This window comes from Bos indicus, chromosome X, assembly GCF_029378745.1.
Source record: "Bos indicus isolate NIAB-ARS_2022 breed Sahiwal x Tharparkar chromosome X, NIAB-ARS_B.indTharparkar_mat_pri_1.0, whole genome shotgun sequence".
NCBI classification, from domain to species: Eukaryota; Metazoa; Chordata; class Mammalia; order Artiodactyla; family Bovidae; genus Bos; species Bos indicus.
In genome coordinates this window covers 92,967,659-92,977,137 of record NC_091789.1, presented here as the reverse complement: position 1 = coordinate 92,977,137, position 9,479 = coordinate 92,967,659, and the positions used below count along the sequence as shown (strand labels likewise).

General features: G+C 51.9%; 1 protein-coding gene across 9 annotated transcripts; it reads right to left on the bottom strand.

Moving 5' to 3' along the window:
- Positions 1-341: 341 nt before the first annotated feature.
- WDR13 (WD repeat domain 13) lies at positions 342-7,392 on the bottom strand. Of its 9 annotated transcripts, none has more exons than XM_070784411.1 (10): positions 7,275-7,392; positions 6,766-6,845; positions 5,865-6,071; positions 5,004-5,113; positions 4,755-4,885; positions 3,862-4,169; positions 2,991-3,171; positions 2,518-2,659; positions 1,035-1,153; positions 342-612 (listed from the first exon to the last, which is right to left on the bottom strand). In XM_070784411.1, exons 1-10 carry the CDS (start codon positions 7,375-7,377, stop codon positions 428-430), a joined length of 1,566 nt encoding a protein of 521 aa, XP_070640512.1. In that variant the 5' UTR covers positions 7,378-7,392; the 3' UTR covers positions 342-427. The 9 variants fall into 9 exon arrangements, with proteins under 9 accessions (XP_070640512.1, XP_070640515.1, XP_070640514.1 ...); XM_070784414.1 differs by having other exon boundaries at positions 5,865-6,105; positions 7,275-7,349; XM_070784413.1 differs by having other exon boundaries at positions 5,865-6,105; positions 7,190-7,316.
- Positions 7,393-9,479: the final 2,087 nt, after the last annotated feature.

The following is a 9,479-nucleotide window of genomic DNA, read 5'->3' as shown; positions in this document are numbered from 1 at the left end:
AGCTGACCCATTATATATTTTTGTCTATTATCTACCTGACTCCACTAGAACGTAAGCCTCACAAGGGCAGCGATTTTTGTCAGTTTAGGTCACAGCTGTACCCTCAGTGCCTAGAACAGTTACTGGCATACAGTAGGTGCTTGATAATGTCTGTCCAATGCATCACTGTGTAAAACACGTGAAGTAGTGCCTTTGACATGGGAGATGTTCATAAATGGTTGTCGAACGAATGAATGAATCGATGTACGAAGGCATGAACGAGGAGGTGAACCTCATCCTATCTTGGGTCCTAAAGCTGCCCTATCCCCCATCTCGCCCCCTGCAGAACTGGAAGCCAACCATCGGCACAACCACAGGAACTTTATTTACAAATACAAGACTGGGGCAGGAGGTGGGTGGGAAGGTGAACAGTAGCAAGGCTGGAAGTCTACTTCTGCTCCCGCCTCCAGACGATAACCATGCCACTAGCGTCGCTCGAAGCCAGCAGGCTCTCATCACAGTTAAAGCTGACATCCAGCACGGGTGCACTGTGGCCCTGTAGCTTGTTGACGGCGGCCTTGGCTGCCCGCTCCACGTCAAAGAAATGCACGCACATGTCCTCACTGCCAGTCACTGCCCAGATGAGAGGAGAGACCATCAGAAGGTGTCGCAGGAGGCAGTGGGATGCCCTGTGTGTGGAGTCTCTGAGGCGTCTGAGGTGTTGACGGATTTATGTCCAAGGTGTGAGGTCCGCAGGCTGGGGGCCCTGGGGTGTACCAGCCCTAGATGGGAGGTCACCTAACTGTGTTGGTTCTGTGTCCAGAGTGTGAGGTCTCTGCGTTCTTTGTTGGTGGGGATGAGGAGGGGTCTGTGTCTCAGGCTATGAGGTTTCTGGGCTGTTTGGGGGTCTGTGTTCAAAGTGTGAGGTTGCCGGGAGTTTTTGAAGCCCAGGAAGTCAGGGAATTAGGGTATCCTGATATTTGAGCCAGAACAGCACCACCCCTGGTCCCCGCTCCTCCCTGGCCACCCCAACACCCCAACCCCATGGGACTCACCCACACAGGCCCCCTGGCGGAAGGACATGAGAGGGCAGAAGATGCTGCGCACAGGGTGTGAGCTCTGCTCAATGGGGAAGCTTCTCTTCAGCTGCAGGGTCCCCTCATTGTCCACCACCCTGAGAGGAGGAGAAGAGTGGGTTGGGGGGCAGCATCAGCCCCGGGGGAGACAAATGATGGGCTAGCCTGTGTCCCCATCCCCACATCCAAGCTCCTTTCAAGGTTCATGAAATCCAGTTTTGAGACCACTGCATAAACATATAAAGCATAGGCTAGAGTGCAATAGTGGCTGTTTGGAAGCTGTATCTGTTGATATATGTGGGGAACCTCTGCTGTTTAATTCACTAGTTCCTTTCTCTAAGGATCCCTAAGATATCCTGGAATTAGGACATGCACAAAGAGAGGAAATGGCTGACCAAACTATAGGACCCCTGCACTGTGGAACACTGCATGGCCATTCAAAGGAATGAACCCGAGCTACTCCAGGAAGTCTGGGGCATTTCCATGGCAGTTTGGTAAGGAAAGCTTTCTGGATGCAGCCCAGGCTGAGAATTGCATTTAGGTGACATAATTGTGTGGAGATAGTAAAACTCCCTGCTTCAAAAAGAAAAAAAAAAAAAAAAAAAAGGAAGGAAAGAAAGCAGGCCACAGCTCTAAAGGCATGCTAAGTCACTTCAGTCGTGTCCAACTCTTTGCGACCCCATGAACGGTAGCCTGCCAGGCTCCTCTGTCTGTAGGATTCTCCAGGAAGGAATACTGGAGTGGGTTGCCAGGCCCTCCTCCAGGGGGGTCTTCCCAACTCAGGGATCGAACCAATGTTTCTTACATCTCCTGTACTAGCAGGTGGGTTCTTTACCACTAGCGTCACCTGGGAAGCTCTGCTGCTGCTGCTGCTGCTGCTGCTAAGTCACTTCAGTCGTGTCCGACTCTGTGCGACCCCATAGACGGCAGCTCACTAGGCTCTGCCGTCCCTCGGATTCTCCAGGCAAGAATACTGGAGTGGGTTGCCAGGCCCTCCTCCAGGGGGGGTCTTCTCAACCCAGGGATCGAACCAATGTTTCTTACATCTCCTGTACTAGCAGGTGGGTTCTTTACCACTAGCGTCACCTGGGAAGCTCTAAGGGGGCTCTAAAACATTTTACAGCTCAGTTTGCTCATCTATAAAATAGACGTGAAAATAGCACCCACCACATAGGATTTTTGCGAGGATTAAATGAGGTGATATGTATAAGGTGCTTTGAACACAGCCTAGCCCCACTAATTGCTATGAACATGGTAACTACTGCTATTACTATTACTTCTCCTTTTGCATTACTGCTCCTATTGACGTTGCTGTTATCATATTAGGAGACCAGACCTCCACCCTCTAGGAAGTTAATCTCCACCCTCCACGGCTCAGTCTGCTGGGAACAGAAGGCTCTCATGCCAGTCTAATAGAGGGAACAGGCTCCCCACCTCTAGGTGGCACAGAAAGGAGACTCACCTGTAGAGGAGCAGCTTGTTGAGGCAAGCGTTGATGAGTAGTGAGGGGTCCCGGGCCTCACGGCTGACCCAGGAGCGGGCAGAGATGCTGGTCACAGGGCTGCCCTCATGTACCACCAGTCGCTTGGCTTTGGTCAGCTTCCCTGTGGCAGCAGAGAGAGAGGAGGCAGAGGTGAGGGCTAGGGCTGTGCACGGGGAGGGTGGGAGTACAAGCACCTGGATGCAGGCCAGGGGCCTGCCTGTGCGTGCTAAGTTGCTTCAGCTGTGTCCAACTCTTTGCGACCCTATGGGCTGATCCTGCCAGGCTCCTCTGTCCATGGGATTCTCCAGGCAAGAATACTAGAGTGGGTTGCCATGCCCTCCTCCAGGGGATTTTCCCAACCCAAGTATGGAACCTGCGTCTCCTGCAGCTCCTGCACTGCAGGCGGATTCTTTTCCACTGAGCCACCAGGAAAAGCCCGGGTGCCTGCCTACCTGTGGCCATGTCAAAGAGGAAGGAGAAAACACTGCCGCGGTCATCACCCGCCCAGAGCAGCCGGCCAGGGGCATCAAAGGACAGAGCAAGGACGCGGCCCGTCAGCTTGCTGGAACCACCCTTCACTTTCTTGCCCGTGGAGATGTTCATGACGTGCACATTGTGCTTGGCATTCCCCACCTGTGGGTAAGACCCATGCACCATCACCCTGCTCCCAGCTAGTCCTTCCTTGAGGCTGCAGTTGATGGGATTGGCTGATCCCTGTGCCCTCTTATTATAGGAGGGTGGGTCGGTAGGCTGCAAGGTGACCCAGGCTGGTAATCCTCCCCAGCTGGTCCCTCTTGCAATTTGACCAGAACAGACAGCTGCTCCCAGAACTAAAGGGAACTGCCTGGTCCTTCTTGGAGTCTTCGACTATTCTAGGATGGCAGCTGCTGCTGCAGCTGAAAGGATCCCAGAGCACAGGCTCATGGGGCCAACTCCCCCTACTCCCTGCTCAGGGCTGGGCCAGACTTTTCATTTCCTTCCCCTGCCCTCTGACTCTCCATCCAGGTCAGACCACCAAAAAGCTGCCACTGAGACAAGGTTTCCAACCAGTAACCCTGCTCCCCAGCCAGCAACCCCCGCAGTTGGCAAATGGCAGGACTACTGCTGATGGGGCCATGACCCTAGCCACAGACTGCCCCATCCCCACAGTGAGCCCACCCCAGTCCAAGAACTGAGACCACAGTCCTGCCTTGTTTCCCTCTGAATCTGGCCAAAGGAGGGTGGAGGTGATGGACTAGAGGGGACTCCTTATCCCCATTCCCTGAGATACGCCCTCCCGGCTTGGCATCCCTCCCTTGGTGAGGGGGCGCCCTGGAGCCTGACCACAGTAAGGTTGTTGTTGACCGGCTGGAAGGTGCAGCAGAGCAGTTCGGCGCCGTCAGGGTCAGGGATCTCCCGGATGCAGCGGCCATCCTCAGAGGCCCAGATGCGCATGGTGGCATCAAGGGAGGTGGACACAAGGATGTCATTGGAGAGAGACCAGGCAAAGTCGGAGACCCCGCGCGTGTGGCCCCGCAGCACTCGGAGCACAGTGGGCGGGGCAGGTACCAGCTGGCACAGTGAGATGCTGCCATCAAGTGAGCAACAGGCCAGGCGATGCCGGTCATCATTGGCGAAACGCACCCTGGGGACTGCAAGGCCAAGGAACCATTTGGGAGAGTCAGCATGCTCACCGAGTGCTTTCATTTATGGAAGCTTCTGACCTCTGAGCTGGGGGCCAGGAACCACTGCACCAGGCACAGTGGCCTCAGAAAAGGGCTTTCCTTGGCTGAGAAAGAGAGTTGGAACCTGGAAGGCCCTCTGCCAAAAACTCCCTAAATCTTGGCAGGTACCTTATGGACTGTAAATGACTTCTGTAGTGTGAAATGGCTTCCACATCTCAGTTAGCACTTTCTAATTACCAAGGTCTTGGCAGTTTGCAAAACCCACTCTGCCCTTTGCAAGAGGATTTCTCTGCAGCAGAGACTTTAAGCTCCTTCAAGTGACTCACAACCCCAGAAGCCAAGTGCTCTTTTAAGCTGTTCAGTCCTTTTATGGTAGATAAAGTAACCAAGGCTTTGCAGATCACTTTGCTTTTAGGTTTGCGAAAAATTTGATGTATGGGAACTGCCCCACCAGAGATGGGCCCAAGACTCTGCATTCCAGAAAAGGAGGCACTGGGTTGCTGTCAGTTTGGGCAAATGCATGGTGATGGGACCCGCCATCCACTGGCTCACCTGCCTCATCCACGTGCTGGTCGAAAACATGGTACATGCCCGCAAAGGCATAGTTCTCGCTCAGCGATGTGTCCCCAGCCATGGCTCGACTTGCTTCTGCCGCTGAGGTGGGCACCACGCTGCCTGGGGGCCTAGGCCCCAATAGGAGTGAGGGGTAAGAGAAGGGAGGTACTAGCGGGTGGCCTTTCGTTGTCCCGGGGCCCCTCCCCTCCTCACAAACCTCTTCTTTCAGGTGCCCCTGGTGCATACCTGTCCTCGTAGACAGCACGGTTCATCTGTGCTTGCAGTTGGTAGGAGCCTCGGCTGACGGAGCGGCGGTGCCCACGGGCCCCCAAGGCCCGAGGATCATCTTCAAAGTCCTGGCAACAGAGGGTCAGAGTGGACAGACCTTGCAAACAGCCCTCAAGAACCTATAAGGTCTAGAGTCTTCAAAATATATCCAGAACCATGGGAACTTCCTGGGGGTTCAGTGGTTAAGACCACACTTCCACTGTGAGGGCATGGGTTCAATACCTGGTTGGAGAACTAAGACCCCATATGCCAGAACCAGATTCCTTCTCACCCCTTCCACAGCCACCACTGCTGGCACTACTGTGGTGGCCTCTGTATTAGTTCCCTTGCTCTTGCCCGGCTCAGAAGATATTCAACAAATGTTCTTTGAACAAAGAATGAACACTTTTCCACCAGAAAACCACTTGATTTAGTCTCTTGCCTCATTCAAGTCTCAGCTCAATTGTCACCTCAGAAAGGCCTTCCCTGATCATCTCCATTAGAAACAGCTTTTTTCTGTCCCCCACACCAGTCCCGTTTCATTCCCCAAGTCCGCTTTATTTTCCCATGTTAGCACTCCTCACTACAAGCCATGGTAGTTATTCATTTATCTGGTTTGCTACGTTTATTGACCTATTTATTTCATTTATTGCCTGTTAATCAACCTATTTACCTTATTTGTATTTGTTGATTTATATCACACATTATCTCTTTTTGCCTTCTGCTCATCCTAAGAGCCTAAAACAGTGCCTGGCACATAGCAGGTGCTTGACAAGTCTGTTGAATGAATAAATATGGAGGCAGGTAGTAAACACAGCAGGTGCATGGGGAGGAGCTCACCTCCATGCGGTCAAGGGTAGTGCGGCTGCTGCGGACGATGCTGTTGCTATAGGCACGAGCACTGCCTGGCTCAGAGAGGGGCCCGTAACGCTGGCCCAGCAGCTGCCCACGCAGCCTCAGGTACTGCCGACGCAACGCTGGAGGGTGCCCAGCTTTGGCATTCTCTCGCAGTAGCTGGCTGCGCCGTCGGATATATTGCGTCCGAAACTGTGGAAACGTTGGTGTGCGGTACGCGTTGTACCTGCGATGGCAGGAGGCAAGGCGGGCAGCAGGCACAGGACAGAGGGAGTCAATCAACTCAAGGGATAGGGAAGGAGAATGAGGTGTGTGTAAGGATGGCAAGTGGTCAGAAGTGGTGATGGGGGTCTCTCTCGTGCTGTAATGAGGGTGAGTCCACAAAAGTAATGGGCATGGCAAGAAGGTCCGTGTGGGTACAATGGAGGCAGTCTGCAATTTTGCTGGAAGTGGTATGGGGTGACTGAGTCAATGTAGACAATGGTAGGGGCCAATCTGACATGGTGTGGGAGTTAGTGTGGGGAATGGTGGGGGTCAGTATGGGATGGCGACTGGGTGAGGCTGGGGAAATGATGGTGGTAAAAGAAGTCTGGAGGCAAAAGTGGGAACAGGATGTCACTAGCCTGGGCTCTAGCACCCCCTCCCAAGGTTCTAATACCAGACGCTTTGCGCATGCCCACATGTGACTGCATTCTCCTAGCATGCTCTTTAACGACCCTCTCTGGCCAGTCATTCTCTCAAGCCCCGCACGCTACTACTGCACATGCTCACCTCCGGCAAGCCCACTCAGCCGCAAAAGGCAAGTCCTCTGCCCAGCCTCATTTATTGCCACTGCGCATGCACCACAATAACTTCCGCTCCCACGAACTCCGACCCCACCCCTCACCTCGCGTCTACTGCTAAGACCTGCTGCCACACCGCGGCCATTCCCTGGCCTCCTCTTCCGGCGTGTCCGCCCGCGGGAGCCTGCAGGACAAGGGCCTGGAATGTCAGCGTCTCAAGTGAAGAGATCTAGTTCTGCCCCTTCTGCCAGGCGATCGTTGCCATAGACACAAAGTCCCTCCAGTCCACGATGTCGCGAAATCCCACCCGGCTGTTAGCATGGTCACCACCCCAGTCCTGCCCTTCCCAGGCAGCGCCCGGGTGACTCATAGCGGCGATTCAGATCTGACCCCGCCCTTCCCGATCACCATAGCAACGCCCCTCCCCCACCTAGTAATCCTTGTCGGCACTCCCCAACCATCTTGCCCCCTCCCACCCCACGCATTCCCTTCCCGGGTCCAAGAGCAGGACCCGGGATCAGGGACCACCTCCGGGGCTGCCTCCCGCTCTTGAGGCTCCCGGGGCGGCCCTGAAACCAGTGTCACCCTTCTCTCCTCTCTCTCTCTCTCTCACAGGCTCCAGTAAGATGGCTGCCTGCTGCCAGGAAGAGCCGCCGAGCGCGGAGCAAGTCGATAGGAATCCTCCCCAGGGCGTGGGAGAAACCACGCAGGCGCATTAAGGAAGAGGCACTTTTGGCACAAGGATGGAGGCTCCGCCCTTTTAAGGTCTATTCACCCCCAGTCCCTAATGGCATTTAGGTACACAAGAACAACGTCCAGGGAGGACCCGGACGGGGCAAGTATGCGAATTACCCACTAAAAATCAGAAATATTACTTTTAAAAAAGACTTTATTTTGAAAAGAGCGACATAAGCTGCTTTTCAGCAGTACAAGCTTCACCAAGCAAGATTAGAAGTGCAGAATATAAAATAGTCACACATGCAGAGGCCCCTAGAAAGTTCTCCAATTCTTAGGTGACTGATGGGCCTTCAGACATGCCCAGAGTAAGAAGAGTACTTTCTGTGTGTCTGTGATGGAGTGGCGGGGTGGGCTTAGATACTCCCAGGAAGCTTGGTCTGGGTGTCTCTAGAGATAGGAGACATAATTATGTACTACAGGCTTTGGGGTTTGGATCCCAGGAGGCCACCTGAATCATCCTTATTTCAACTGCAACAGGAAGTTGCATCTGTATTCATCTTAACGTGATCAGGTTGTACAGTGTATGGAGTTGGACTACAATGTTTAGTAGCTTCCTGTTGTTGTTCAGTCGCTCAGTCGTGTCCAACTCTTTGAGACTCTATGGACTGCAGCACTTCAGGCTTCCCTGTCCTTTGCTATCTCCTAAAGCTTGCTCAGGCTCATGTCCATCGAGTCAGTGATGCCATCCAACCATCTTGTCCTCTGTCGTCTGCTTCTCCTCCTGCCTCCAATCTTTCCCAGCATCAGCCTCTTTTCTAATGAGTTGGCTCATCACACCAGGTGGCCAAAGTATTGGAGCTTCAGCTTCAGCATCAGTCCTTCCAATGAATATTCAGGGTTGATTTCCTTTAGGGTTGACTGGTTTGATCTCCTTGCAGTCCAAGGGACTCTCAAGAGTCTTCTGCAACACCACAGTTCAAAAGCATCAATTCTTTGGCGCTTCTTTATGGTCCAACTCTCACATCCACACATGACTACTGGAAAAACCATAGCTTTGACTAGATGGACCTTTGCATACTTTTTGTATGCAAAGTAATGTTTCTGCTATTTAATATGCTGTCTAGGTTTGTCATAGCTTTTCTTCCAAGGAGCAAGCCTATGTAAGGGCTTAACAGATCTTAACTGATACAGTTCTCAAAAATGTTGTTCAGATTATTGTTTGTTCTTAAAGTAGTGTTATTTTCACACTATTTATATAATACAATAATCTGAACAGTATTTTTTAAAGCAACCTTAAATGCGGCTGCTGCTGCTGCTAAGTCACTGGCAGCCTACCAGGCTCCTCCGTCCATGGGATTTTCCAGGCAAGAGTACTGGAGTGGGTTGCCAGTGCCTTCTCCAAACGTTAAATGAGACAGAGCCAAAAACGTATTGCCCTTTGTGTTCTAACAACCTCCCTTGTCCATGTAACTAAGCTATGTGTGGTCTTTTCAGGATGTTGAACACCATTTTGTTTCATGATTGCTAAAGAATAAACTATTTTGCTGCACAAACGTGTAACCACTAACATTTATTGGACAACATGCTAGATACTGTTTAAGATGATTTATATGTATTAATCCACTTAATCCTAATAACTGAATGTTTTGGGTCCCTTTACTATCCCTATTTTACAGCCAAGGAAACCCAAAGCCCAAGGGTGACATTTTGTTGCACCAGACCACTATTTGTGGCCAGCATTGGGTTTACAGTTGGCCCTTGAACAAAACAGGTTTGAACTGTGTGGGCCCCCTTATATGTAGATTTTTTTTTCAAGAAATATTACAGTATTACGTCATTTGTGCTTGGTTGAATCAATAGATGCAGAACTGTGGATACAGAGGACCAATTATGGGACTTGAGCATCTGTGGATTTTATTATCCATGGCAGGTCCTGGAACCCATCCCCCACAGACACCCCTGATGAACAACTGTAATTGCCAGTTCTTTTTTTTTTTTTTTTTTGCCATAATGAATGATACAACCAATACCTTTCCTGTTCTCCTTGACCCTCCCTAGACAGCACTCCACACCTTCATCCCACCATTCAGCTTCCATAGAAACACTGTGGGAAGAAATCACAGGAGAGTCAGGGATAGCA